Genomic DNA, 26,429 nt, shown 5'->3' on the forward strand with positions numbered 1-26,429 from the left:
TTCTTCCCGTTCACAGGGTTGTGTGGGCTCCACATAGCTTACACTCAAAGAGAAGTTTTTAAAAACAATGGTTTGCAATAGCTCATCAAATCTAATATATCATCAGCTGGAAGATACACCATTACTTTTTGTACCCACTAAGGAAAAGTGCTGCCCCATGACATTATAAGATGACATCCATCATAAGATACATCCTGATTTTAGAGATGATAAAACGTGAGGAAAAAATGTGCATCTTCAAATCAAAGAAATATGATCCATCAGCCTCTCCCCTTGCATTCTGAGTGGCACAGCTGCAGTCCTGAGTGATTTTCTTCCACCTGGTTCTCTTACTTGGTGGTGGTGCTGATGGGGATAAAATGACATGTTGAATAAAGCATATATGTTTAAAAAAGTGGAAATGAGTAGAGGAGCAGGCCCAGCCCCTTCTGTGGATCAGAGGGTAGAGTCCTGGATTTGTCCTCAGAAAACCTGGGTTTGAATCTCAGTTCTGAAATGTTCTAGGGCAAAGTCTTATTCTCTCCAAGCTTCATTTCCTCACCTGACAAACAGAAAAAATGTGTGCTCAGCCCCCTGGTTCCTCCCAGAACTGTGGCAAAGCTCAGAAGAGCCTCGGAAGTCTGAGACTGCCTGGAACAGAGAATGGAAGAATCACAGAGTGGGTTATGCAGGGAGGCATGGGGGGCAGATGGGGGACCCCTCACAGGGCCAAGCCTCGGAAGGAGTGGACAGAGCCCAGGGCCCCTCGAGGAAGGGTCCACCCACCATCCGAAGAAGGGGCCCGCCAGCCTGACGGAAGTCTGCCTTCCCAGGAGCAGGGAGCAGGGACGGTCAGAGGTCCCAGGGGTCCTGCTCCCCAATCCTGGGCAGACCCCTCCCCCAGGAGTCTCCATCTAGCACCTTGAGGACCCGCACACATACACACATTTCTGCTGAGCGTAACAGTCACCAAAAGACTTATTCAACCTCATTGCTGAAAGAACCAGGCAATAGGAGCTCCCCACCCCACCCCAGCTATATTTCCCTAGTGGCCTTTCTAAGGAGGCGTCTCCCAGACTTCATCTGGTCCTCTCAGCCCTGCTCATCGGTAGCAACCCGTCCCCGCTCCTTTCTCAGGGCTGAAAGGAACCATCAGTTAGCACAGAAGCAGCCCGCTGTCCCCGTCCGTCCCCTGAAGCCCCAGAGCGCTGGCTTGCCGGCTGCAGTGCCCTTGCCATCAGGGGGGTGGCTGGGCCTGGAGAGGTGGGGCCTGGGATCCCAGTTCCAGTCCCAGCCCTGCCCCTAATTACAGTGATTTACTTTTCCTCTGTGGGCCTCAGTTTCTTTATCTGAAAAGAGGGACCCAAAGCCCCCTCGTGTTCCCTCAATGGGCAGCGGAAGGCACCCTCTGAGGGGCAGAAGGAGCTCAGGGTGACCAGGAACGGGGGAGGCAAAGGGACCTCAGTCAACACCGGCCATTCCCACGATGGCAGTCGCCTCCCCATCTCACTGTGGGGATGCAGCAGGCATCGGGGCAAAAAGCACAGAATTTGGAGTCAGGCACGAATTCAAAATCGGGCCCTGCGTCTGCCTCGGTGTGTGATCTCAGACAACTCAGCCTCGATTTCCTCATCTATAAAATTGGATACCCAAAGTGTTCTCCCGGGATCTTTGGGGCATGAAACCAGAGGATGCTTAAGAAGCGCGCCGTGCGCCGCGGGCGCGCAGTGACCGGCCCCTGCCCTAACCGCGCCCCTCTGCAGGTGGGGGGCGCCGCCGTCATGGCCGTGGGCGTCTGGACCCTGGTGGAGAAGAGCGGCTACCTGAGCGTCCTGGCCTCCAGCACCTTCGCGGCCTCGGCCTACATCCTCATCTTCGCGGGCGCGCTCGTCATGGCGACCGGTTTCCTGGGCTTCGCCGCCATCATCCGCGAGCAGAAGAGCTGTCTTTCCACCGTGAGTGCCGCCTGCCTGCTGGGCCTGAGGCGGGTGGGTGGGGGGCGGCCCACCCAGCTCGGCCTGCCCGGGTTGTGACCCCAGGCCTCAGGGAGCCACCCCACAGGCAGGTTTCCCTGGGCGGAGAATCCTGGGAATGAGAGGCTGCGGAAGCTGAGGAGGCTGGCTGCTGGCGGGCTGGGGTCTGTCCAGTTCTCCAGGTTCTCAGGACCTAGGTCAGGAAGGTGGTCCAGGGCTGGTGGCTTCCTCCTCCTCCCCCTCCTCCCCCTCTTCTTCCTCCCCCTCCTCCCCTTCCTCCTCCTCTCCTCGTCCTTCTCCCCCTCCTCCCCCTCTTTCTCCTGCCCCCTCTCCCCCCTCTCCTCCCCTCTTCCTCCTCCCCCTCCTCCCCCTGTTCCTCCCCCTCCTCCTCCTCTTCCTCCTCCTCCTCCTCCCATCCTACTTTCCCTCCTCCCCCTCTTCCTCCCCTCCTCCTCTTCCTCCCCCTCCTCCCATCCTCCTTTCCCTCCTCCTCCCCTCCTCCTCCCCTTCCTCCACCTCCTCTCCTCCTCCTCTTCTCTTCCTTCTCCTTCCCCTCTTCCCCTCCTTCTCCTCCCCCTCCTCCTCCTCTTCTTCCTCCTCCCCCTCTTCCCCTCCTCTTCCTCCTCCCTCTGATCCCCTCTCTTCTAGATTTTATCATGAGAAATTTCAAAGATACACAAAAATAAAAAGAACAGTCTAATGAAGCCTTGAGCCCCCATCACCCAGATTCAAAAGTACCTCTCACAGCCTCTCTACGCTCCCCCACATCCTGTGCCTTCCCCACCCGGGCATTATTTTGAAGCGATCCCAGTCATTGTGTCACCTGCAGACATATCAGTGTGTATCTCTGAAACCTATGCATCCTTTTTTGAAAGCAGAATGCCATCACCATTATCACACCTAAAAACAATCAACCAATCAACAGTTGTTCCTTCCTGCCGTGAAATAACCAGGCAGTGTCAAGTTCCCCACACAACCCATAAACTGTTGTTTGCTTGGATTTTACAGTTTGTTTGAATCATAATCTAAATTAGGTCCATTCATTAAAATCAGTTGATTTGTCTCTTATGTCTCTTTTGGTCTATAGGTTCCCCATCGATCTTTTTTTTTATTTCTTGCAGTTTGTTTGTGGAAGCAGCTGGGGTCATTTTCCCTATAGAGTTTCTCCCAGTCTGGAATTTCGGATGACATCCCTGTGGTGGTGTTTAACCGGTTCTCCTGCTAGGTAGATCTGGAAGCTTGATCAGAGTCAGTTTTGGGCAGGAGTATTTCATGGGTGGTGGTGTGGGCACCGCAGCCTCCTTGGCAGGCTTCCACCTGGAAAGGATATCCCTTGCTGGTCCAGAGTGAAGGGACAGGAGGCCAGGGTGGGATGGAGCTTGGAGCCCAGCTCAGGGTTCAGGCACCCAACCCCCTAACTCCCATGTCCTTGGTGGCCATGGCAGGGCCCCTGGTGCCTGGGTAGCCTCTCCCCACCCTTAATCTCCTTCTGAAGGCCAAAGTTCAGCTTGGAGGAAGAGGAGGAAAAGACAGAGGAGACGGAAAGCCATCCCAACTTAGCAAGGAAGTGCCAGGGCAGAAGCTGTCAAGTTTCCAAGAGAAATCAGGTTGAAAATGAAGGAATCAGGCCACAGGGCACAGGTCTTAGAATAGCCCTTGCACTGTCCTTACCTGCATCCAGGTACCACCCCCACCACCCCCTGCACTGACCTTGCCACCTCTGCCCTTGCACAACCAAGGTCACAGGAGCAGGAGGTAGAGGATGGGGTGCCGAGGGAGAACCTTCTGGGCAGCCCCTGCAGCCTCTCTCACCAGCAGTGACCTAGTTTTTCAGCCCCGAGCATAAAAGCTCCTGGGTCCAGGCACAGGATGGGCTCTCCCTGCATTGAAGAACTTCTTCATGCCGCTCTGAGGGGTGGTCCAGAGCCGAGGTGCAGGTGGCATGGCCAGGGATGCACCGGCAGGGGCCATGGCTCCAGGGACTGGCTGCCAGAGCCGGGGCTTCGAGCTGCTTTTCCAGCAGTGGAGACCAGTGTGCCCCAAGCCAGCCACATCCACACCACATCCTCCCCCACAGGACCTGCCATGAATATTTACAGCGGGGTGAAGCTAAGTCAGCAAGCAGCGGCCTTGGGAGCCTCTTGGCACATCATAGATCCGACCGCTGTCAGCTGGGTGCAGACATGAGGCATGCCTGGGAATGGCGGGGTTGGTGACCAGGTAGAGCTGTTCCATCCCTCCAGGCTTTGTCACTGTTCTGATGGCCCAGAAGGAGAATCCTCCCCCTCCCTTACTTTTCTCCTGCCCAGCTCTGGGCCCCTTAGAAAATGGGCCCTTCGGCATGGTGTCAGGGTTTCAACTGAGCCCTCTGGCCCACGGAGGCAGGCTGCTGAGCCAGGTGCTCTCCGGCTGCCTCCTTCATTCCACCAGATAATCTTGTTGAAAGAGGACAGGACTCACCCAAACTCAATTTTCCCACAGCCCAAGACAGAAGACATTCCTTCCTCACTTGGGAACCTTCCTTCTAACTCCCAGCCATCTCTCTTGGGTCTGAAAGAGGCCCCCAGGACCACTGGTCCCCTGGCAGCAATCAGAAACAGCCCCTCGCTTTCCACCCAGGACCCAATTATAACACAAGGGCCACCGTTCATGGAGAACCACTGACCTCTATACTTGCAAGAACAGCTGCAAATTCTCAATAATAGGGGGCTCTCTGGACCGAGCACTGCGTACACATGGATGCCTATTAACTCGTTGGACCTCACCCCAAACCTGTTCTTATGTGCACTGAATAGATGAAGAAACTGAGGGCATAGAGAGGTTAAGTAATTTGCTCAAGGTCATACAGCTACTAAGTGGCAGAGCCAAGGTTGAAACCAGGCGGGCTGGCTCCAAAGCCCAGGCTCTGATCCACCAGACCAAGACAGTACTATTCACCCACCTTGTAGATGAGAAAGCTTAGCAAGGACTGGAGCTGGATTTTGAATCCAAGTCTGTCCAAATCACCTCCAAGAGGCAGCTTCTCCGAGGGCAGCCAAGTGTGAATGTAGGCCAAGGGCAAAGAGGCTGAGCAGGGTCATGTGTCAGAGGAGCTCACCATTCTCCATCTCTGTGGAGGTCAGCATGGAGCAGCTGCATTCAGAGATCGGGTTGGATACAAGAGACGGTGCCCTATAGGACCCAGCCCAGAACCCTAGGGCAGGAGACTGGGGGTTGGGGCAGGACCCCAGAAACCAGCCATTGGATAGTCTCCTTGCTCCCATTAGAGTGTGGAAATAACAGGTCCCAGAGGTCAGAGCATGTGCAGTTTAGAAGGGAACTTGAGGGCCATATAGTTGACACTATCCAATGCTGGGACAAAAGGGTGCAAGCTGAAGGGTGGGTGTCACCCAGACATTAATGGGAGAGGGTACTCAGAATTACTGACTTTTTGGGAGAACAGTCTAGGATCATAAGAGCTCCTCCCCTTGGTAGCCAGAAGGGAAGCCTAAGGCTCAGCAGCTGGCAGCTCCCTGCTCCCTGAGCCACCAGCCATAGCCTCCCCCACTTCACACCCTTCCTACATCATCCATTTGCAAGATCTGCCCAAACATGCAGGCTGAGCCATTAGGAAAGCTAATGTCTCCAGCCTCCCCAGTCACAGCTTGTCATTTAGTCTGAATGGCCTGCCCAGAGGGGATCAAGCCCTGCCCGTGCCCCAGGCCATGCAGGAAAGATGTGGGGACTTACTGGAAGGTCAGGGCCTGTGCTGGCCCAAAAGCATGGTGGACACCTCCCGCCACACCCTTCTGAAGCCTCACAGCATCCTCAAAGAGAGAGACACTTCTCATCCCTCCAGAGCTTGAGTAGGGCTGGGGGCACAGGGGTTGTTGGGCAGGCTGATGCGAGAGGCCTTTCTTCTTCTCAGCTCCACTTTACCCTCCTAGTTTTACTTCCAGCCCATGGAACTCTTTGGTTCAGTATCACTAGGCAGACCCATCAGGAAGGCTACAGCTTGAAACTGAAGTCAAGAAAAAGTGTACACATATATCCACAAGGGCACACACACATGCACAGACACTGAGCCACCTGCACAGGGAGAGCAGGAATACAGGGACAGGACTGGCTCCCGGGAGGCCAACAAATAGCAAACCCCACAGCCTAGACTCGTCTTCCTTTGTTTTTTTCTGACAGAGCCAATAAGAGGACTGGCCCAAGGACAGAACACAAGGGAGGCAGAGACTCCTGAGTAATCCACACCCTGGCCCATCAGCCTCTGATTTATTGACCACTTGATTGTTCAAACCAAGAAGGTGGCTATAAAGCCTTTCTTGGTCTAACACAAGAAGGAATTTTAAAACTTAGGCTCCCACTTAGAGTCAAGCGGTGTGGTTAAGGCAATTTAGAAAGTGTTCTGTGGTTCCTGGAGTTTCCTTCCTGGTTTCAACTCACTCTCTTCTCTCCATGTTTAACTTCCTTTTGACATTTTTAATCAGCTGAAGGCTGAGGGAAGCTCTAAAGGAGAAATGCAGTGAGCCTAGCCCTGTACAAAGTGGTCCCCAAAGAGAAAAGAGACAGATGACAGGTAAGGCATCCAAATGATGTGCATCCAGCTTGGGTGAGGAGGAGGGAAAGGACTGGCATCAGAAGTTCTGAGAGAAATTCCCAGGCTGCCACAGCCCCATTGTCTGTCCTGGCCCAAATCCCTCCTCCAAGCATGTCTGCAGCCCCTCAAAGTCACTTTCCCAAGAAGGAAATGTTCATCCGGGACAAGAATAGCACATCTTTGCTGGTGCTGAAATGATCGGCTCGGCATCAGAAATCTGCAAAGGGGGAAAGGGAATGGGGCTTAAATTATTCACACCAGATCGTCTTTTTTCGCTAAGGCTGCAGAGAGAGCCAGATAATTCAGGCCATCTGAGCCTAAGGCCACTGACCATGACAGATGCCACCCTGATCAAAAGGAAAGGATATTTTTAGAGGTTTAAACATGGGCTCTGAAAGCTTTTCTATCTTAAGCAAATGAAGATCATGATGGATAGTTCAGGCTAAATTGGGTCTTTAGTCAGGGGTTCTTTTATATTTAGGGGGATTAACAAGTAAGAAGAGGTTCTAGAGACCAACTTCTGAAAATGAGGGGACCCAAAATGGCAACATTTCCATCAAATTCTCCAGGACACAGTTGACCTAGGCAACAAGATCCAGACTCAAGGACAGGAACACCTGGGCCATGGTGCAAAAGCAGGTTTCAGTGTAGTTTGCCGGACTTGCACTCTGCCTCTCCCTGCCAGGCTGGTATCCCCATCTTTATCTACTGGGATGAGGTGTGAGGATAATGAGGAGGTATTTTCAGGCCTTAGGAAACGAGTCACCACCACATTATGTAAAGATCATAAAAATGTGGCTATAATTATCATTTGCATCATCACCGCCATGACCAAGCTCCTTTCAGAAGGAACCTAAATAAGTAGAGTTATTTTTAGGGCCTAACTGGCAGGGTCCCCAAGCTTGGGCTGGGCCACCCCCTCTAAAGAAGCTGCAGGGTGGAGGAGGCCTGGGTCCCAGTGCCACATGTCCTACCGTGTCCTCCCCAGGGCTTGTTTCTCACCCACAGGTTGCTCTGTCTGCACTCCCACAGCCACCTGGACCCTCGGTGGTCACAGCCTGACCTTCTCGGTGGCCCTTTGACCTTTGAGTCAGCTGCCCGCATGCTCCATGGGGGGGGGGGGGGGCTTCGAGAACCCCCCCCAAATCCTCTCCAATGAGAGGAGAGATCCTGTTCTCATGTGTCAGAGTTTTAGGGCAGTGGAAGCAGAGAAATGGACAAAGTGCCTTCTTGCCAGGCTCTCCAGGAAGCAGGAGACAAAATTCCCCCAAGAGCCAGAGAATCCACATTGCACAAGAGACCTCCAGAGTCAACCCATGCTCTGCCTGCCCAGCTGGTCCTGGTGAGGTCATGTGGGAAAAGCTTGGGCTGAAATGGGCTCTGTTCTGGGCCAGGACAAGCGCCCAGCTGTCCGATGGAATGTGGCCCTGCTCTTCCTCTCCAGACCCCAGTACATCTTCTGGGCTCTGGGGCTATGCAGAGGGCAGCTTAGAAATGAACTCTCCAGCTCTCTCCTTTGCTAAGACTTGCTAAGGCCACACAGCCAGGGGCTGGGAGAGCTGCTGGGTGCCCAGGCTTGGCCAGTCCTTCTCTGCTGTTCCAGGGTGGCTTTAGTCCCCTCCTGGATGCCTCCCTCACAGGAGTGGGCACTTGCCTTTTTCATGACTCAGGACACATGGTTTGATTTCCAGATGGAAAATGAAATCCCAGGTGAGAATTGTCTGCTTCCTGATCCACTCAAAGAGTGGAGATAAAGCCTCGGGGTGGTGGCCGTCTGGCTGAAGTCAGCTCATTTAGTTGCCAAATAGAGCTTTTCGGCCTAGCTGAAGAACAGTTGAACTCAGTTATGTATGGGTGCTTTGTCGGCCATGGAGGGGCTCTTGGTCACCCATCTCCCAGCTGGGTCCTTCAGAACAGGACTGAATCAGGAAGGTTAGGGAGTGTGTGTGTGTTTGTGTGTGTGTGTGTGTGTGTGTGTGTGAGCATGATGGGGTGTGGAGGGATAAACAGCATATTTGCATCCCTTAATCCAAGAGTTTATTTGTAATTATATGCTGCCTTTTAATTATATACATTTCCTTTCCTTGGCAAATGCTCTAGATTTGGAGCAAATTCATAGAGACGGAAAGTTTAGACGTTACCAGGGGCCACAGGGAGGAGGGAATGGGAAGTTATTGCTTCAGAAGCACAGAGTTTCATTTGGGATCATGAAAAAGTTTTGGTAATGGTGGTGATGGTTGCACAACATCATGAATGTAATGAATGCCACTGAATTGTCCACTTAAAAATGGTTAAAATAGGAAATTTTGTGTTATATATTTGTTACCACAATAAACTTTTCTTTTAAATTCTAGATCTAATTGTATCACTAGAAAGACATGATATAGTTGCTCCAATCTCAGTAGGTACAGTCAGTGCCCTAATAACTGAGCTCTGAAACAGATGACCAAAGAGCAGGTAATCCTTCAACACATTGGTTGGAAGCCCCATGTGCACATGCACATGACATTTTATCCTCAGCGACATTTCTCTCCAGTTAATATTCTCAGGGACCTGATTCTGCAAGCACATCCCCACAAGAGGGCCTGCCACAGAGGAGAATTGACCTGGGGTGGAGACCCTTACGCTTGGAGGCCGGTGTATATAACTGCCCCAGGCTCTGAGAGCTCTCGGCACTACTCTAAGGGAGCTGGGGAAAGTCAGTGGTTTGTGGGGGCAGGTGAGTTATTGGAAGAATCCCCACATTTCCCCACTTTGCTTTGGCTGTCCCTTGGGCCAGAACTGGATATTAGCAGGATGCATCCAACGTTGGCCGGAGCACAGCCTAGTGTCCTCCCCAGAGCGGCCTCCGGGTGGAGTGGCTGATTCCACCCTCCTGCAGTCCTGACACCCAGCGGCTGGGGCTGGCTGGCCCAGACCGTGAGCCCGGGCCTGGGGCCAGGAGAGGGTAGAGGTCACCTTCGTCCTTCCAGCTGTGACATCTTGTTGCAGAAATGGCTTGAGTCTCCCAAATCCATATCCTCTCTGCACAAACAGGCCAGGCAGCTGCACCTCAGAGCCCTCACTGCTCCAGCTGGTGGTTAATTGCCAGAAAATAATGCGCCCTGAGGTCACCGCCACTTAAACAGCTGGCTCCCTCTTTTCCTGTTTGGCCTCCACTGCACCGAGCTCCCTGACCTTCACTCCACCTGCCTCCGTCATCGTCTTACCCAGAGGGGTGAGGCTCTTCTGCTACTTGACTTTGGTAGCGACTTGATCCTTCTCTTTCACTGTCGCCTCACTGCCCTGAGACTAGGGCCTCTACCCCCACCCCAAGCTGCCTCGATACCCAGACTGTGGCTTGGTGGGAGGCTTTGGAAACCATCTCTGTCTCTAATTCACCTGGAATGGTGGAAAACCTTTAGAAAAGCTCCTTTCTTTGTGGCAGAATGAGTCCATTGGAGAAATTTAGCAAGTCCACCTTTATAAAGTTCTTAAAACTTACCCAAGGGTAGCCTCAGGGGGTCCTAAGCTGGCCTCTCTCTTGTGCACCAGCAGATCTGCCCCAGAAACTCTATCTGGAACTCAGGTGTCCCCCATGTGGTGTAAATCCACCTGAAGACTTCTGTTCTAATTAATCAACTTCATTCACAATGAGAAATATTTCTGCGTGTTGCCTGCAGAGGCTCTCATTAAAGCAAATGGTTTGGTTCGGAGTGCTCTGCGGTTCAAGCTTTGTTCCGGATCTATAGCTTTAGAAAATATCCAGCTTTGCTTCTGGTTCAAACTGTTGCAGTAATTACGGATTTCAAGGGGAAAAAAAAACTTTGATACATAGTACAGGGTGGGTGGAGGAGGGGATTAATGAATGTCAGGTCCCACTCATGCTTAACAAATTGGTTCCTTCTATGTTTGGGCTCCAGTTGGGCGTATTTCCAGTTTTTGTATTTTGAATTGGGATAGTCCTTAAGGAGGGCCTTGGGGGTGGAAGCTGCAAGAGCTTTCTTTGGAATTCTCAATCCTGGTTCCTATCAGACTAAGGCATAGAGCCGCTTCTGGAAGGACTTGTGCTCCCCTCATCCAACGAGTCTACAGGGGCAGGACAGTGAGTGGGGTGGAGGTCGGGGAGGAGTTTGGTGGGAGTGGTTCCGTTCACACCAAGGTGCACAGGGAAGATGAAGACAGGGCAAGATGCAGGTCGAGGCCGGGAGGGCAGACGAGGACTCAAGAGCACACGGTTGTAAGGAGGCAAGCAGGGAGACCCGGGAGTCAGGCGGAGTTCAGAAGTAAAGGGGCTAGCAATGGGGCCACGAGTCCGTAACTTCAGCCCCAGGGAGGGCTTTGTGGAGGCCATGAGCTGAGTCTGGATAGATGAGCAGCTTCAGGGACACAGGGCAATTCCAGGCAGGGGAACAGTGAGCACAAAGGCACAGAGCTTGGAGGGTTGGTCTGCGTGGAGGGAACAGTGTGCACAGAAACAGAGTGTTTCACAGTTTTGTACAGACAGCGGTTAGGTTCTGAGATGAGATCAGGCTGGGCTGAGGGCGTCCCAGGAGGCCTGGTAAGGTAAAGGGTGGAGGAAGCAGAGATCAGGCCATAGGGTCCATGGCTGAGAAACCAGAATGAACCACGATGGCAGGGGGTGGTGAAAGTAGGGGCTGGGTGGCAGGGCAGGTCCGGTAACTAGGAGGGGAGGACCCACCTGGAGCGTGACTGCCCCTGCTGGCCACTGAGGGACTGAGCAGCAGCAGTGAGAGACTCTCACTGTCCCTGGGGTGGAGTTTCCCTGGACTTCCCCTTTTGTCTCTACATCTCCTTGTGCTCATTCCTCCCTGAGGCTGTGCTCCTCTTCTCTCCTGACATCCTGTCCTCTGGGGAATCACCTGAACTGTGTGCACCCAACATGCTGAACCCACCTAAGCGAGCTCAGTGAGCCCATCTGTCCACCCATCAGCCACTCAGGGGACCAAGGGCATGGGTTCTGCAGCCCGAAGACCTGGGTTCAAATCCTAACCCTGCCATGGATTTGCTGTGTGACCTCGGGCAAGCTACTTACCCTCTCCATGCATGCAACATCCTTTATAAAACAAGGCTTAATGACTATTGGGAGAGATCATGCAAAGTGCTGACAGGAGGGGCTGGCACCTGGGGGAATGGGCACAGCTGGCTGCTACAGAGCGGGGCACCCTCTGTGTGCCAGGATCTGCTTGGCACTCTGGGGTGCTCCAATGATTGAGGCACTGGCTCTGCCATGGGAAGGTTGATTATATTTTTAGTGGAATGGATGCCTTTCCTCTGTTTCCACTAAAGAGAAACCTCGTATGCCTGGCATGGTTAGCTAGGAGAAGCAGAAGCATAGGGTCCAATAACTGCTGACTTTTATACTGAAATACAGCCCTTCTCCAAATAACACACAAGTTACCTGAGAATTCCTTATAATTGACTTTGTTTTAATAATTCAAAAGACAAAACCAAACCAAATTTGAAGGCAGTGCGGTGGAACCTCCTCACTGCTTCCCGGAATAAACCAACACCATCCTCAAGCCCTTCCTAACTCTCCAGCACCAACTGCGGAACTCTATACCCACCCAGAAATCAGATTATGCAAAGTTTAGGGGAATCATCTAGATTTGCATAATTTCCTCCAAGGTCATTACATTCTGGGAGAATGAGCTGAAGCAATATAGGCTTTCCTCATTCCTCCTAGAGTCAGGGTAAGCGCCTTCAACCCTCAAAGGTGCCCTCCCAGGTGAGTACAGAGTAAAATCTCTCACAAGCATCTGTCCAATTCAGTTTGGAGCTTTTAAGGATCTGGATAACAAACCTCAGATCTTCTTTTTGTGCCTCCCATAGTGCATAGGGACACATATGCAAATCAAGTCCCGGCATCAGCCTTAGCACCTGAAGGTAAATGTGTAAATGAGGGTTTCTCTATCCCTGTCGACATTTGAGGCCAGATAATTATATGTTGATGGGGAATATCCAGTGCTTGGCCGCATCCCTGTCCTCCACCCACTAGATGCTGGTTGTGACAACAAAAAAGTGTCTCCAGACACTGCAAATATTCCCTGGGGAACAAAATTGTGCCCTGCTCATAACCACTAGAGTAAATTAAACCAAGGTAACAATTCTTTGCTACCTGCGGGTCAGAAAATGATTATTTGTCTGCCCCAAGAGTGGGGCTGGCATGCTCTAGGAGTTCCTTTTGCCCCCCAGGTATATCTGTAAGGAAGTGCACTGACGCATCTTAATCAGGAGGCGCTTACTGAGCATGTTTCTAGACCACCACCATGCCAGGCACCCCGGAGGGTCCAGAGGAAATCTAAGACATGCCACTGGTTCCCGGCAGCTTGCAGCAGCAACCACCATGGAGCAGGAGAGATGGCAGAGCAGACAGTACGTGTATCAGAAAGTGAGGCAGACGAGGTGGTGAGGCATCCGGGCATGGGGGAGAGGGGCATATGTGCCCACTGGACGGTGGAGACCAGGACTGAGCTGGGCATCGAAGGACAGGCAGGCACCAGGATTCCAGGTGGGGGGAATTGTGAGGGTGAAGCACGGAGGCTGGAGGGCCAGCCCGCATGCCAGGAACCGTATTCCAGAATACTCCACAGCACACATCCCCAGGGGCCCTGAGGGGCATTAGGGAGGGAGGCCTCTCCTGGCCTGGCTGATGAGCTCTGGGGGGGGCAGGTGCTGAGTCCCATCACAAAGAAGCACGTAGCAATAGAAAGTGTAGTTGCACACAGTTCCAGCCCCTGTCAGATGCCTATGCCTGGCCCAGAAACGGAGGCTCTGGACCCACTGTCTGGGGAGCCAGGAATGACTGTGGGGGTTGAAATTCAGCCTGTGCAACTCTTGCCAGGCCAAGCACCAGGGATAGGGATGGGGGGCAGCCCCCGGATGGAGCGCACTTTTCCAATGCACACCGAGGCGCTAGTGGCCACCCACCCAGAGCCAGGAAGTGGGGGAGCCTGGACAAAACCCAGCCGGCCGCCACCCCCGCCAGCGTCTGCAGGTTTTCAGGCCCTCATTCCTCAGAGGCTTCTCCAGCAGAGAGGGCTCAGCCACAGAGCCACTTGTCAGCTACCCGCCTTGCTTAGCCTGCACACCGATGTACCATCCTCAGACCCAGGCAAACAGGGTACCAGCCTGGGACCCCACTCTGCTCTCCTTCACCCAGACCCCTCCTGTGGGGTGAAAAATCCATGGAGTCAAGGGAATATGCCCTTGTGCCCTGCCCCTGCTCCTAGCCTCACCCCGGGTACCCAGGAGCGAGCTTGGACCCCCTGCTCCTCCCAGAGCTGGCGCAGGCCCCTTAAGGCTGGACAGCACCCCTGGGGTGTGCCCCTGATTTTGGTTTGCTAAAGCTGCCGGAATGTAATATACCAGAAATGGACTGGCCTTTAACAATGGGGATTTATTAACTTACAATGCTGAGGCCTTGAAAGTGTCCAAATTAAATCATCGACAAGAGGATACCTTCTCTGAAGACCAGTTACCAGTGAACTTAGGCCTCTGTCAGATAGCACAGCACGTGGTGACATCTGCTTGTCCTTCTCTCTTGGGTTTCGTTGCTTCCATCTTCCGGCTTCAGCATCTCCTCTCTAAACTTCTCTGGGGCTTTTTTCTGTCTTTCTGTCATAAAGGACTCCAGTAAGAGGATTAAGACCCACCTTGAATGGGCTGGGTCACATCTCAATTGAAATCAAAAGGCCCCACCCACAATAGGTCTACACCCACAGGAATGGATTAAAAGAACATGGCCTCTTCGGGGGCACCTACCACTTCAGAATACCACAGGGCTCAAAGAAATTGCTAGGGAGAGGGGGGATCTCGAAAGGTAGCCTTGCTCATGCATCTATTCTTTTCCCTGTGAAAAGAAATTTCCTCTCCCCCTAGACCCACTCTGGGCCCCTGCTGAGTGCTGTGGGGGGGATGGCCAGATGAGGCTACAGGCCACGGGGAGCATCCCCTCAGAAATGGCCTGATAGTCCCCCTACAGCCCACCCCCCGCCATCCCCACCCTGTCACTCATAGGCTGGGCCTTCTCTAGAATCCAGTGATCCAAGGGACCACGGACTGCTGCCCTGGTGTGACCAGGTGGATGGGCAGTGCCCAGGGGGTGTCACCAACCAGTGCTCAGCAGGACCCTGAGCAGGGGCTGAAGGTCCCCCCTCCTTCCTTTTCCCTCTCCCAGGGCTGATACTCTTGGCTGCTTGTAGCCTGTTTCATCCCCCTCTCCGTGTCTCCTCCCAGCCTGCCTGACGTGTTTTTTATCTGTTTGCTCCTGGAAGAACACAACTGGGTCAGGCGGGGTCCTAGGAGCCTCCCTGACTATGTAAAGCCAGATGGGAGTAGGGGGCTGTGGGGCCCTGTGCTCCTGCAGGTCATAGCCGAGTGCACAGCCAGGAAACCAGCCAGCAGAGTCAGCGGAGCCCTGGAGCGTGGAGCGCAGCCCTCCCACCTGGAGGAGGCCAGGCAGCAGGGAGGGGAGTTCAGAAATCCCTGCAGGGCCAGGAGGGACGGGAGATGGGCTCTGGGCTGGGGATGGCACCTGGACTGCCTTCCCGGGATCTCCGCCTTTGCAGCCTGCACCTGCACGTCAGCCACACCCGCACATCAGCCACACCCGCATTCAGCCACACCCGCCCTCTACCCCCACTGAACATAAACACCCATGCTTTCTACCATCTTCAGGTTTTTGCATGTGCCCTCCCCTCTGGGTGGAATGCTCTTCCCTCCTTCTTCACCGTGCAAATGCCAACTCCCCCTTAAAGACTCACTCAGGTGTCACCACCCCCAGGAAGCCTTCTGTGATTGCCCGCCTCAACCAGGGGCCTCTGATAGTTTCTGAGGCTCACCCATTTATAACACAGCTTAGTGATCATTCACCTATCTGCCCCCCACTCCAATTCTTTGAGAGCAATACCTGCCTCACACATGACACCTGGCCTATAGTAGGTGTAAGTGGATGGGGTGGATGGATTGACCACGGACCAGTGAACGAAGTGGGGAGTAGGGAACTCAGGGCCAGGGGAGGCTGATTTGCCCAGAGCTGTTGGCAAGAGGTGGAAGATGGTATGGGTGATAGGGTCCCCGGCAGGTATCTCACACAGGCGCACGCACGCACACACACACACACACACACACACACACACACACACCACACACCACTTTGGGGAAACCCCATCTTCCTGCCCAGGCCTGCTTCCCAATGTGACTGCCCTCTCTCTCTGCTTCTAGTACTTCTGCCTGCTGCTCGTGATCTTCCTCGTTGAGCTGGTGGCGGGAGTCCTGGCCCACGTGTACTACCAGAGGGTGAGTAGGTCTCCTCCTTCTATACTCTCCACCACCACCCCCGGGGGGCAGCAGCAGGGGGCTGGGGGGAGGGGATTTGGGGTTGGGGGAGCTGAGACTGAGACACACAGGGCTCCAACAAGCCTCTGCACATCCAGGTCTGGCTTCTTGTCCCAGTTCCAGTAATTCCCTGCAACATCCAACACTGCTGTCTCCACATAGGAGCGGGGGAGTGGGAGTTTCCCGTGGGAGGTGGAGGACACGTAGAGGGTGAATCCATCTGTCACAGACTTCCAGGGTTAGATGCAGGACAGGATCAGTCCTCGTCTACCTGGACTGGACGAGGAGGAAGTGACCGCTCAGGTCCTCTTCAGCCCGGGAACCTTCTGAATCAGGCGATAGAGGTCATGCCCAGGGTGAGTTTGGCTGGTAGAGACAGTACACTGTGCTGGTTGTTTCAAGCCTAAGCCCAGATGCTCCCATCGGTGCCCACAGGGAGACTGTTGTAAATATTTTGAATATCACCTCATAATCAAAATCAAATAAAAATCAACAGATATTTACAAGAGCCCAGTGTCCAGTGTCCCTGACCTTCCCAGCATGCCCTGACATTTCTAGCCCCCTCCCACGGCTGTTCTCTCAGCTCTGCCCATCATACCTCTGCCCTGCCTGGGTCCTAATTTTTTGCAACATCCTCTCCATCAACGTCTCCTGGGATATCTCCTGCTGGCGCACGATTCCAAGCCCACAGTATCCTGGGCTCAGCTGGCCTGGATTTGGAGCAGGCCAGGGTCCCAAGGTTCCTGGGTGGGGAGGGGGCTGATTTCCAGCTGATGTTACGTTCCGGCTCCACCCTTCTCAGCTGAGTGACGAACTGAAGCAGCACTTGAACCGGACCCTGACGGAGAAGTACGGGCAGCCCAGAGCGACGGAGGTCACAACCTCGGTGGACCGTCTGCAGCAGGACGTAAGCCCCTGCCCTTGGGCTTGAGAGCCAAGTGGACGTGGGTTCAAATCCCAACTCTGTCCCTTCCTGCCTGTGTGACCCTGGGCAAGTTACTTAGCCTCTCTGAGCTTCAACTGTGAAATGAAGACTGCACAGCCTCACAGGGTTGTGTGAGCATTCAACATGATCCAGATGGAGGACCTCCCGCCCCTCCGTGGGTCCTGCCCGCAAGTCCTTCCTGACTCCAGATTCCTTCCTCCTCCACTGCCCTCGCCTGCACCCCAGCTTCCCCTCGACTACCTCCTCCGCACCCCACCCCCTGCTGCCTTCCCGTTCTGGGTCTCCCGTGGGAAGGAAGCCGGCTGTGCCGGGAGAGGGAGCTCCGCTTCTGGCAGGGATGCAGGCCAGGAAGCGCCTCTCCCGGCTCCTTCCATCTGCGTGGGCTGCTTTCTTCCCTCACTCCTCCGGGAGCTGGGAGCCGAGGTCCCTAACAGTGGACTGTAACCGGCAGAGGTAGTTCAGCTAGGCTGCTGGCAGAACGCGGGCCAGAAAGGCGGACTCTCCTTTCCCAGAAGACACTCGGCAAATCCCTCCAGGGAGGGCCCGGCCCTGGCCAGAGGCAGGAGGGTGGGCAAACGCCCCTCGGATCCGTGCTGTCCCATATGATCCCCTCTAGCTGCACATGGCTATTTAAAGTACATTAAATTAAAAGTTCAATTGCTTGGTCACACTAGCCATATTTCACGTGTCCATTAGCCATATGTGGCTAGTGGCCACCGAATTGGACAGAGCAGACAGAACATTTCCAGCAACTTCTATTGGACAGCACCACCCCAGAATCCTGATGGCTCCTCATCTGAAAATCGGAGGCAGCTCCAGCTGCCCTTCCCGGTCCCCCTTTCCCTTCCACCCCACCCCATCTCCGTCACCTCTACTCCGTCTGGCGCATTCTCAGACCTCACCCTGGGCTTGGGGCCTTGGTCCTGGACCTGGGAACATTAGATGAGCAGAGGCTGGTGGGCTGTGAGCTCTGGGGCATTCGGGAAGCCCCTTGCCCATCTTCCTGAGACTCGGGCCCAGCTCTGCACAGGGAGGAGGTCTCTTCCCTTCTGAAATGGAGTAGCCAGGAGCATGTGCACATGCACGGGTGCACAAACACATACATGTGTGCACACACACACACACACTCCCCGAGTGCATGGCCTGGGTCCAGGGAAAACCCATGCAGGCGACACACATGGCTGGCCGGGCCTGTGCAAAAATAACCCTGCACTTATTGGGCCTTGCACTGAGGAACAATAAGAAACAGAGAATAGACAGGATCCCTGCCCCCAATGCTAGGCTGGGGATACCCTCATAGTTGGGAGCAGAGAAGATAGGGGGGCTTCACAGGGGAAACCCACTGGAGCCGGGTCAGGAAGGAGGGGCAGGATTTGCCTCCATAGAGAGGGTGGGGGTACGTGGGGAATGGCACAGGGAAGGGCACAGCTGAGCACGAGTGCCGTGTGCCTGACCCAGGCACCCAGGGGCATCAACACCCTGTGGACACGGTGCCAGGAATGTTGAGCCGAGAGCGTGAGGGGCCAGGGTCCCAGGCCTCATCTTGGGCATGAGGAGGCTGAGTCCAGAGATGGCAGCAGCTTCAGAGCCAGGCCCAGCACCTCAGGGCTCCAGCCACACCACCTGTATGTAGATGGCACATGTACACACCATTCTGATCAGGGAGATGCCTCTTCCTGCCTGCCCCACCAGCCTGTCTTCTGGGTGCTTCTTTAATTCCCACGCAGCCCTGAGTGGAAGGTACCTCTCTTATCCCCATTTCACAGTTGATGAATTGAGGCACAGAGAGGCTAAGTAACTTGTCCAGGTGGCACAGCCAATAGTGTGCCACCAACACACCCGGGCACACAGACAGCCAGATGCACAGACACACGCATGGCTCCCAGCACACCGTGCTGTTTCCTGCCCTTTGCATGTGCCATTTCCATTCTATTTTGCCCCCTGTGACTCCTCCTGGGATGAATGAACCAAGCCCTAACCCCTTCCTCCTCTGTGCCACAGACAACTTCCTAGTTTCTCTGCTACCAAACGACAAATGAGCTACTTAAGGGTGGGAGCCACGTCCCCCTCATATTGAAAGCCCCCATGTCTGGGTCCATTCTGGGTATATAGTAGGTGCCTAATAAGCAGTTGTTAACTGAACCGAATGTACCTCCACCTCCACTCCCACACACACACCAGCATCTCAAAACCACACCTGGGCTGGGCCGGGTCTATGATCTCCCTTCTCCCAACTCAGGCAAGAGGTAACCAATGTCTTACTGTCTTTGGACCATCTTAGTCCTGGCTGGTTCAGCCGGTGTCCCTACCGTGCTCCCCTGCCCCGGAATGACACGGACGGCCTTGCACACTGGGCCCCTGGTCAACGTGGCCTGCCCACGAGTGGCCCCGGGACACCCTCTCTGCCCTGCAGCTCTCCAGACCTGGGCACCTGTGCAAGGCTGGGCTCCTGCCCCGGGGACCCTGCCTTCTCGGGTGACCAGGAGACCATCCCCTGCAGTTTGGCCCCTGCCCACAGCTCTGTCTCCCAAGGGGCCACACCTCACTCTCTCGGGAACACACCAGCATCCATCTCCCCCAGCTCTTCTCGCAGACCCTCCCTGCCCCCAGGACACCCAGCACAACCTCCTTAGAGGTGGAGGTAAAAGATAGCAAAGGTGTCCTGCAGCGGGCCAGCTCCCTGCTCAGGACAGGGAGAGGGCAAACCACAGGGAGAACAATAGGGGATGGGTTAATGTTCAGATGATGTGTCCTGGCATCCCTGGGAGCCCTGAGGTCAAGGGGTCCAGAGGAGCCCCGCCCAGTGCCCCTCTCACCTCCGGCCTCTCCCTGCACCCCCAGTTCAAGTGCTGCGGGAGCAACAGCTCGGCCGACTGGCAGCACAGCGCCTACATCCTGTCACGGGAGGCCGAGGGCCGGTGGGTCCCCGACAGCTGCTGCAAGACCGTGGTGGCCCGCTGCGGCCAGCGAGCCCACCCCTCCAACATCTACAAGGTGGAGGTGAGCAGCCAAGCTCGTGCGAGCAGGGCATGGAAGGAACCCCTGGAAAAGCAAGCTGGGGCCGACTGGGGTGGGGCGGGAGGGGTGGGGGAAGCAGCACATGCTTATTCACAGGCCACGGAGACCACCGTGCCTGGGGCCTTCAAAGGTCGCTACAAAACCCTGGGGACAAGCGGCTCACACTGTGGCCTGCCTCCTGGGTCCACCCACGAAGACTGAGAACAATTCCAAGGCTGGGACGTGGCCCCTGAACTCTCTGGGGTTCTGTCTGCTTCTAATGAATGGCGGGGAGTGTTGCAACCAGCCCTGCCCTCCCACCGCCCCTGGGCCCCAGGCTCCTGTAACCTGCCCTTACCTTGCAGGGAGGCTGCATCACCAAGTTGGAGCAGTTCCTGGCCGACCACCTGCTGCTCATGGGGGCGGTGGGCATCGGGGTGGCCTGCCTGCAGGTGAGTTGGGGTGGTGGGGTTAGGAGAGGTGTGGCCTGGAAGAACTTCCACCCCCTCTCTCCTTGGCTATGAGCTGAAAGCAATGACCCTTCGCAGGCCCCTGCCCCGCTCTCCTCTTCTCGTCTCCCTCCCCTCGTTTCCTTTCTACTCCCCTCATTTCCTTTCCACTCCCCTTTGCAGCCAAAGGCAGATCCCAGGGCCAGTCTCTGCCTCCCAAGAACTTGAAGGAAAATTCCCGGGGGACCTGGGGGTAACTTGAACTTGTGAGGAACGGGGACTGGGAGGAGTGTGAGTGTGAGCTCAGGTACGTGCTTGCACCATGTGTGTGCATGTGGGTGTATGTGCATACACAGCCCGCTGTGGCTGCCTGCATCTGGGATACGTGGTTGGGTTGTGTGTACGTAGATGCTTTAGGTGCACTTGTGCATGTGTGTGTATGTATATATAAATAAGCATGCCTCCCTTTGTGTATGTGTAATGTGTGTGCTCCCCTGGGGACACTCAGCTTTTGGCTCTGAGATGTTCCTGTCTCTCTCCTCTGCACCCCTCCTCCAGCTGCCCCCTAGGAAGTCGGTGTCACCTTCACTAGTTGCTCCAGTCAAAGGTCAATAGGAAGGAGCCAGGAGGCAGATGCAGCAAGCGAGGGCCTCTGCAGACCCCAGGCCCACCACTCCTGCTTCCGCTCCTTCTTCTGCTCCAGTGGGGACTGTCCTTCTAGAGAGAGCCCAGCTGGCCTGGGAGGTTTGAAAGGGACCAGTGCTGACCGGCCCTTCCAGGCACACTCCAGGGAAGGGGTAAGAGCGGCAGCTTTGCCGTCAGGAGCCCTGGCCCCAGTCCTGGTTCTGCTCCTTTGCGACCTTGAGCAGTCCCTCAGCTTCCTTGGCTGAAAAATGAGGATCACCATACTACCGGGTAAGGTCTAAACAAGAACAGGCAATGTGCGTGGCCCATGTACAGCACTGGCCTGTGCAGAGCCTTCCATCATGGAAGCCAGCTGTATGCAGATGTCTGTAGACTTCAGAGCATTTCCAACACACTGTCTCTCATCAGATCCTCATGGCAACCTGAGACCCAAGCCAAGGCAAGTGTTGGTGTTCTTCCCGTTTTACAGATCAGAAAACTGAGACCCAGACGACTTAGCCAAGGCCTCAGATACTGAACTGGCACCCAAGGCTCCTGCCTCTATCCTTTGCTCCTCCATACTCCCTACCCAACACAGAGCTCCACGGACAAGAGAAGCAGCTGGCTCAAGGAGGCCTCCAGTGCAGGGTTCTTTCCAGATGGCTGTGCTGCCCACTACATCAGTCCAGGGGGCTGGGGGCTGCAGCCTCAGCCCTGCAGGGAGGCCCACCTTGGTTCTGCCCCCTCAAGCTGTGTGACCTGGATCTGATTATTTCATCTCTGAGCCTCAGTAACTCAGGAGTAAAATGGGGTGAATTATACCTAGTCTGACAGCTAGGTGAGGATTTGAGATACACGTGCAAAGTGCAAAAAGCAGATGTTCAATAAATGGTACCCACCATTATTTCTACTTGGGCATATTGTCTCTCAAAAACAAAAAACAAAGCCCTCTTTATTCCCCAGCCTGCCTGGCTTGCCACCCTTCACCTTCATGCACAGCCAGGGAGTGACGTTAGATAGAGTCCCATTTTTGCATTTACCCAGGACGGGTCTTCTGTCCCATGTGCTGCTCTGTGCTTAGCTTCTGTCTCAGCCGAGGTTTCTGGAAACCTGCTGTCTACCACTGGCATTGAGGGGCTGGATGAGTGGTTTTGTCAGCCTGGTGCCTGAGCCTGGGCCACTCTCTGCCTATTTCTTCCTGACCCCACTGGCCTCCAAAGCCTATAGAAGCTGCAGAGAAGGGCAGTGAGGCTAAGGGAGGGAGTGGGACTGAAGGTCAGGATGGAACCACGACTGCTGTGTAAATGCCGGGCAGTGCACCTGCAGGCCCACAGATGCCTCCTCCCCGCTCACAACCCCCCACCCTGAAAAGTCACGGCACCTCCACGGCTCTCTGAGAGGAAGCTTCACCCGGCCAGGGCTGTGCAGCTCAGCCCCTTCCCTGGTCCACTGAGGCCAGCCCCGCAGTGGCCAAGCGTCGGGTTAGGGCTCCCTCTGCCGGCCAGCACTGGGAACTAAGCTGCCCTCGTCCTCCAGGAGGGCCCATGGCCTCGAGGAAGGGCTCACCCCAGGCCCCTTTCCCCACGCTCACTGTCACCCTCCCAGCCAGAGCAGGTGCCAGGCGCCATTCCTGCACACCTCAGCCTGGCACCTCCCAAACCTCCCTCGACCCAGGAGATATAAACCCAAGATAATGCTGTAAGTTTCCCTATTCCCCAGCAAATGGAGGAAATCTTGCCTGGAAGTCAGAGGCCCTGGATTCTAAACATACTTCCACCTCCTACTTGCTGTGTGACCTTGGGAAAGTCACATTCCCTCTCTGAACCTTAGTTGCCTTACTTCAAAATGGAGGAATTGGACTGGATTTGTAGTTTTTGAGACTTTTTTAAGCAGCAGCATCGTCTTATCAATGGAAATCTCACATCAGACCACAGTACATTGAACACAGAGGGTGAAAACATTATGATTGAGGCAGGCCCAGGGACAGGAGACAAGCCTAGTGTGGCTGATTTCGCTTCTCTGCTCTCCATGGCCCTGAGCTCTATTTTAGGTTTCAGATACAGTTTGAAACTATCTCTAAGGAACCCACATCTAAGAAAACTTCTAGCTCCAACATTCTACGATTTTGTGTTAAGGATCACACCTTAGTGACCAGTTATCTTGAGAACAATGTTCCACAGCATCCTGGAATGTTAAAGCAAATGGCTTGTGAACACTGAAAACCCAGCAAGAAATGCAATGAGGATAATGAACCCTGATTTCAGGCGGGTATCTGACAATGTGCCTTCAGTGCCTCATGGACAGGTGAGCCAGGCACTGATAGGCTTCTAAGAAATTTTGGGGTGTGGGATAAGTAGACTGAAGAGTGCAGGTGAAAGGGTTAAGATCAGCCTGGCACAAGGCCTCCAGCAGCAGGTGGTGGCCTTCCAGCCCCAGATTTGTATCTTTAACGTTTTCCTCAGTGATTTCAGTGAAGACCCAGGAAGCAGTCTTATCAACTCTGATAATTGGCCAAATCTGCAAAGATAGCTGGTTTGTCCAATGATCAATCCAGGATTGAATAAGAGCTTGATGGATGGGAAAGATGTGCTTTATCCAAGGTTATCACATTTAATAGGGTTAAGTCCTTGCATTGAAGTTCAAAAAAAAAAAAAAAAACACCAAGCCAATAATACAGAGCGAGGCCATTTGGCTTGAGTTACATGCTAGAGCTGCTCCCCAAGCAAACACAGCCTGGGACTGCACGGGGAGAAATCTTGGTGAGCTGGGGTGGAGGTAGTGCCCGCACGGGCCACACACAGGCCCTGTGCTCTGGTTCAGGCCCCACCTCCAGGGACAAGCCTCCAGGGCCGTGGTCCTCAACCTTGACTCACATTGGGATTACCTGCCAAGCTTTAAAATCACCCAGTGCCCAGCTATAGCCCGAAACAAGGAAATAAAATTGACTGTCATTGGCCCCAGGCATCTGTGTGTTTGCAAAGCTTCCCAGCATGCAGCCAGGGTTGAGAACTACTGATCCAAAGGGAGAACGAGGGCAGGTGGGGAGGTCAGGGGTGCGGGCTGGCCAGGGGAGAAGGCAGCATCGTTGCCAACAATGTCTAAAAGTCGGAGAGGAGTGAATTTTTCTGGGATGTTCCAGAGGACACGCAGGAGCAATTCCTGGAGTTTTCAAGGAGACAGAGTCAAGGACTTTTTAACAATTAGAATTGACCAGCAGTGATGCTTGCAGAGTACTAAGCTCCCTTGCAGCAAGTGGGAGCAGAGGTTGGGGACTGGAGAGAAAATCCCGGCACTCGGTAGCTTAACTAAAAAGGGGCTTTCCAACTCTGAGCTGATGCATTCTGGAAGGCCACTTGTTCATTCCAGCAAGCACTGCTTTGTCCCAACTTGGTCATATCACCCACTAGGCTGCAAGGAGTTTCAGACCTGGGAGGGGTAATCGGGGGCTTGAGGTACCCCAAAACGTAGACTCTTAGACTAGGAAGGAACTTACAGTTCACCTGGGTCAGTGCTGCTCAGCCCAGGCTACACATTAGAATCAGATTCAATATACCCATGCTCGGGTCCCATCTTCTGATTCCGGCTCATTGTCTGGGACGAGGCCTGGGCTGGGGTACTTTGAAAGCACCCCCAGGTGATTGAATGTGCATTCAGGTTTGGGAACCACTGGGCCCCTCCTATTCCTGTACATCTGAGGACACCAGGCTACAAAGTGACGTATTCAAGGCCACACGGCCACTCTGGTAGAGCAGGCCAGGACCCTGTCGCCCAGGTCCCTGTGGGTGGGCTCTGGAGGCATTCTGCTTCAAGGCAACTGGAAACTTCTAAGTAAAAAGGATGGAGTGGCCCAGCTCCCTCTTCCTACTGCCGCCTTCCCAGGCTGAGCAGAGGAGGCAGAAGGGCACATGCTCTTTGTCAGCTTCCTGACGCATGCCTGATGTGTGCCCAGTGCTGGGACCATCCCAGCAGGCAGGATGCAGTCCCTTCTCCCAGGGAGCTTCCATTCAAGGGGGGGACAGTACTTGGGCAGCTACAGTGCAGTCTTAGGTGCTGTGGTTTGTGGGTGTCTGGGGTTTGTGGGAGCACAGAGGAGGCACTAGCCAGTCATGGGCAGTCAAGGAAGGCTTTCTGGAGGAAGTGCCATACAATTCAGACCTGAAGGAGTTTGCCAGGGTAAGAGACCAGCATGTGAAAAGCTTTGGCTGGCCAGGGGCAAGTGGGTGGTTTATCCCGGGGCCCTGGGGAGCCATGCTTGGCCTCTCAAAGGCTCAGGAAGCAGGAGGGCTCAGTTTATATTTCTAGCACATTCAGCAGCACAGGGGGCCCTAAAAGGGGTTAGGAGCTGTGGTGTTGGTTCCTTTAGCCTGTTGTCCTAATTTTTAAAGAATCACACAGGGAAGGCCCTGGACTGGTGGCCAGACTGGAGGTTCCCCTATTGATTGACGGGAAACTTGAGGCTCAGAGAGAGATGAACCTGTGCCCAAGATCACAGAGCACATTGAGACAAGCCCCAAGTAGCCTACCACCACCCTGACTCTCCCATACATGTAGGATGGAAACACATTTCAGAGCCCAGAAAATTCACAAGATAGCTGAGATTGGGATTTGCAGATCATTAAAGGGAAACCAAATGACTATTTTGGAATGACTTTCTGGACCCTCCCTGATCCTTCCTTGATGTTCTGATGACAGCCAGGTGCTGGCTCAGAAACCTAGTAAGAAGCTAAAAGCATGGTAGCCACCCTCTTCACATGTCCCCCATGTGGCCTGGGTGCTATGTCAGACAGGCAGCCAGAAGAGAGCACCACGCAGGCTGGGCCTGGCCAGTCCCCTCCCCTGCCATCTCTAGCTCCTGTGATCATCGTGCCTTGTGCTGTCTCTGCTCACCCCCATGCTGGCTGCTTAGAGCCATCCATGCAGCCTGGTTTCTCTGTGTCCTCTATCAGGAAGAAGCCACTGATGCTTACTTGGGGGTCTGGCAGGTTAGCACCCTTTACCCCTTCGCATGATCAGAATAGTGTATACCTGCACACGTGTGTGTTTATGTGTGTACATGTCACACACACTGAGGAGAGCATCCTAAGCCCTCAGCATGAATCAGGGTGTCATGTGCGTGAACATGTGTGTGTGTTGTGCATGTGCACACTCTTTGATGAGAGCATCCTTTAGCCCTTGGCATGAATCAGGGTGACGTGTGTGCACATGTGTGTGTGTGTACATGTGCATACCCTTTGATGAGAGCATCCTTTAGCCCTCTGCATGAATCAGGGTGCCTGGCCCACATGCCTCCCTGTTTACTGTGCATTTCCTGGGAGTGCTCTGGGAATTCCCATCTCATGCAAAAGCACACATGCTGGGGCACTCAGCCCGCCTGCCCTCCCAGCATGAGATGTACACTGTAGGAGGCATGGACACAGTATTTGCAACTAAGTCTGTTCTGGTCCAACAACCCCCTTCTAGCCTTTCTTTTAGCAAGGATCAGAAACACCCAGATCACCCTGCGGGAGAGGCCATTGAACCAGGAGGTGGGGACGGGG

General features: G+C 54.2%; 1 protein-coding gene across 1 annotated transcript in view; it reads left to right on the forward strand.

Moving 5' to 3' along the window:
* Window positions 1-1,670: 1,670 nt before the first annotated feature.
* TSPAN11 (tetraspanin 11) overlaps window positions 1,671-26,429 on the forward strand; it is a 30,267-nt gene continuing 5,508 nt past the window's right edge. The window contains exons 1-5 of the mRNA XM_037847512.1: window positions 1,671-1,934; window positions 15,763-15,837; window positions 16,679-16,783; window positions 19,664-19,822; window positions 20,185-20,271. Of these exons, the coding sequence (XP_037703440.1) occupies window positions 1,671-1,934; window positions 15,763-15,837; window positions 16,679-16,783; window positions 19,664-19,822; window positions 20,185-20,271 (690 nt within the window). The remainder of the gene's footprint in view (window positions 1,935-15,762; window positions 15,838-16,678; window positions 16,784-19,663; window positions 19,823-20,184; window positions 20,272-26,429) is intronic.

This window comes from Choloepus didactylus, chromosome 8 (assembly GCF_015220235.1).
Source record: "Choloepus didactylus isolate mChoDid1 chromosome 8, mChoDid1.pri, whole genome shotgun sequence".
Classification (NCBI taxonomy): domain Eukaryota; kingdom Metazoa; phylum Chordata; class Mammalia; order Pilosa; family Megalonychidae; genus Choloepus; species Choloepus didactylus.